Here is a 2,653-nt window from a genome sequence, read left to right on the forward strand (position 1 = left end):
TTTGAAGCTCTAAAAAAAAGTATATTATTGATACGCTCAAATTAAATACAACATTTATTTAATAGACTCTCCATATCATAAAATATGGGATTTTTTTAATACTTCTCTTCACAATGTCTAGTGCGACAGGCACACAATGTTATTCCTAAATATATAAGACACCCACATCAAACAAACTTCTTTTTTGGGTATACCCAGGATTTCCACCATCAGACAGACACAGTGACAATAAACAAACTTTTTTAAAAAAAAGCCATTATTTCAATAACACATTCATGACTGAAGTGGATAACTAAAAGGCATAGGCAGTTTTGCCCCCATCCACAGTGATAATTTGTCCAGTGAGCCAAGAAGCAGCTGGTAAACACAGGTAGGCAACAAGTGATGAGATTTCATTAGGCTTTCCTTCCCTGCTTATTGGAGTTCTTTCTAATGCTCTCTCTGCAACTACTGTAAAAGCTGGCTGCACCAATTCAATTATTCAAAACAAACAACAACAATTTAATATACTTAATAGAGAAATTAAATTAAATTACAAATTTAGATACCAGGTCGAAAATAATTTAATTTCTTATAGCCTGTTCTTGATAAAGTGGAGTCTCAACGAACCATGGAGCCACACCATTAACACGAATACCGTCTTCAGCCCACTCACACGCCAAACTCTTTGTCAATTGATTAATTGCTCCTGTATTATATTCATACCATCCAAAATATAAACTATAATCTATAATAGGCCAGGCCAAGATATCAATCTTTATCATATATTTTGCATGGATAATATTTTGAATTACCTTTGGATCCAGAGTAGAGAGAAAGAGTAGGCACTCCAAATTGCCCAGCAACAGAAGAGATAAACACTATGCTTCCATTTCCAGTTGCCTTTAGAAGAGGGTGTGAAAGTTGAGAGAGGTGATAGGGTCCCTCAAAATTGGTACTCATAATCACTGAGTAATCCTCAGCAGTGGAATCAGTAGCTTTCCTTGGAAAAGCTGTTGCAGCATTGTTCACCTAAAATCAAACCAAAATATTATATTGTTACAATCAAGCGCTTACCATTATTTCCAATTCTTCTGCACCCATGACCTAGCTCTGATACCACTTATTAGGATCAAGCAATAATCACTACGCCAAAAGCTATAGCTAGTAGCGAAGACGCAACTTTCACTACTAGAAATTATGGAATTTTCGACCACCTGAAAGTGATCTTAAATCAAGTCGAAAGCCTTGTTCCGACCATTTTTGGTATCCAGAAAAACCTTTGTTGCTATTTCCGACCACTTTTTGCTTTCAACTTGATTTAAGATTACTTTTAGGTGGTCAGAAATTCTATAATTTCCAGCAGTATTTATTTCCCGCTACATTTTCAAGAGACTAGACGGGTGCTGAATTTAGCCCTTCACCGGCCTCTGCCCAACAAATATTTCCTTTCAAATTCATTTAATTTAATTAATTAACTAATTTTAGTCAAACTTACAAGAATGTGGAGCTTCCCATTAAAATAATCTGCAACTTTCTCCATTAGCTGCTGGCGTTGAAGGGTAGATGAACAATCACATACTGACCCTGTTACCTTGTAACCCTTGCTCTTCCATTCTTGGATACATTTATCCAGGTCTTCTTGTTTACGAGAGCATGTATAAACAGTTGCACCAAAACCTGCCAATTCCTCCACTATAGCATACCTAATACACAAATACTCCCTCTGTCCCATTTTATGTGTCTTACTTTCCTTTTTAGTTTGTCCCAAAATGTTGTCCACTTTCTAAAATTGAACATCACCATCATTCTACTTTTTTCAAATTACCCTTCTAGCTTTTGCTTTCTTTATTGTTTTTATTTCCAAAAGTGAAAAAGTGAGGGGCATAATTGGAAAGTGCATAACATTTACTTTTGATTCATTAAAAAGCGTGCAAAAAGTAAATGAGACATCCAATTCGGGACGGAGGGAGTATTTTTTAAATATATAATAAACAAAAGATACATCTAATTTGTAATACACCAAAGATGAAAACTCAAAAACTTCATTCTTTCTATATTACATAATCGTTGAAAAAATCGCTAGGCGGTCGGAGGGCGCGTAGCGTCTAAGTAGCAATTAATCGGTATCTAGACACCCGTATATATATATTTTTTAAGTGTTTTAATTTTTTTTTAAAAACTAATAATTATAAATTATTTAATACTGTAATAGTTAATATTAAAATATTAAATATTAACATAAAAAATATCTAGAGTTTGAACAATTTAGGTTTATTTAGCTCAAAATGATATGATTTTGAGTGAAATAACCCTTAAAAAAAAAAGAATAATAGCTAATCGGCCGACTAGCGGCTAGTCGGTGTCTAGGAAGCCTAGACGGTCAACACCTAAGCAGTCTAGGCGGTGCTTAGGCGTCCTATCCGGCCGACCAGCAACTAGCGTCTAAGCGCCGATTAATTGGTGCCTAGGCGAAAATTTTGTAACACTAAATTTAGATCTATACATATATACCCTATGCCTTTGGTGCCGCCGGTTACTAAGGCATTCATGCCCTTAAGTGACCACCTCCCATCTCCACTCTTATTTTCAATTTCTGCCATTTGATCTCTATATATGAGCTCACGTACAAAACCTTTAGCTAATGTTGATTAGCATTATAACACATTGACAG

At 35.2% G+C, this 2,653-nt stretch overlaps 1 protein-coding gene across 3 annotated transcripts; it reads right to left on the reverse strand.

Moving 5' to 3' along the window:
- Window positions 1-2,653, reverse strand: LOC109172589 (tropinone reductase homolog). Of its 3 annotated transcripts, none has more exons than XM_019321772.1 (6): window positions 2,494-2,653; window positions 1,478-1,685; window positions 795-1,011; window positions 581-688; window positions 239-474; window positions 1-179 (listed from the first exon to the last, which is right to left on the reverse strand). In XM_019321772.1, exons 1-5 carry the CDS (start codon window positions 2,580-2,582, stop codon window positions 293-295), a joined length of 804 nt encoding a protein of 267 aa, XP_019177317.1. In that variant the 5' UTR covers window positions 2,583-2,653; the 3' UTR covers window positions 1-179; window positions 239-292. The 3 variants fall into 3 exon arrangements, with proteins under 3 accessions (XP_019177317.1, XP_019177318.1, XP_019177316.1); XM_019321773.1 differs by having other exon boundaries at window positions 239-463; window positions 576-688; XM_019321771.1 differs by having other exon boundaries at window positions 239-469; window positions 576-688.

Source organism: Ipomoea nil, unplaced genomic scaffold (genome assembly GCF_001879475.1).
Source record: "Ipomoea nil cultivar Tokyo-kokei standard unplaced genomic scaffold, Asagao_1.1 scaffold0418, whole genome shotgun sequence".
NCBI lineage: Eukaryota > Viridiplantae > Streptophyta > Magnoliopsida > Solanales > Convolvulaceae > Ipomoea > Ipomoea nil.

What these genes read in the sequence shown, in the direction of transcription:
- LOC109172589 (XM_019321772.1), bottom strand. Translation starts at nt 2,582, where the DNA reads ATGGCAGAAATTGAAAATAAGAGTGGAGATGGGAGGTGGTCACTTAAG. An exon ending in GGCGGCACCAAAGGCATAGG is followed by an intron (nt 1,686 to 2,493) that starts GTATATATGTAT and finishes TTTGTGTATTAG; the next exon opens with GTATGCTATAGTGGAGGAAT. An exon ending in ATGGGAAGCTCCACATTCTT is followed by an intron (nt 1,012 to 1,477) that starts GTAAGTTTGACT and finishes GTTTGATTTTAG; the next exon opens with GTGAACAATGCTGCAACAGC.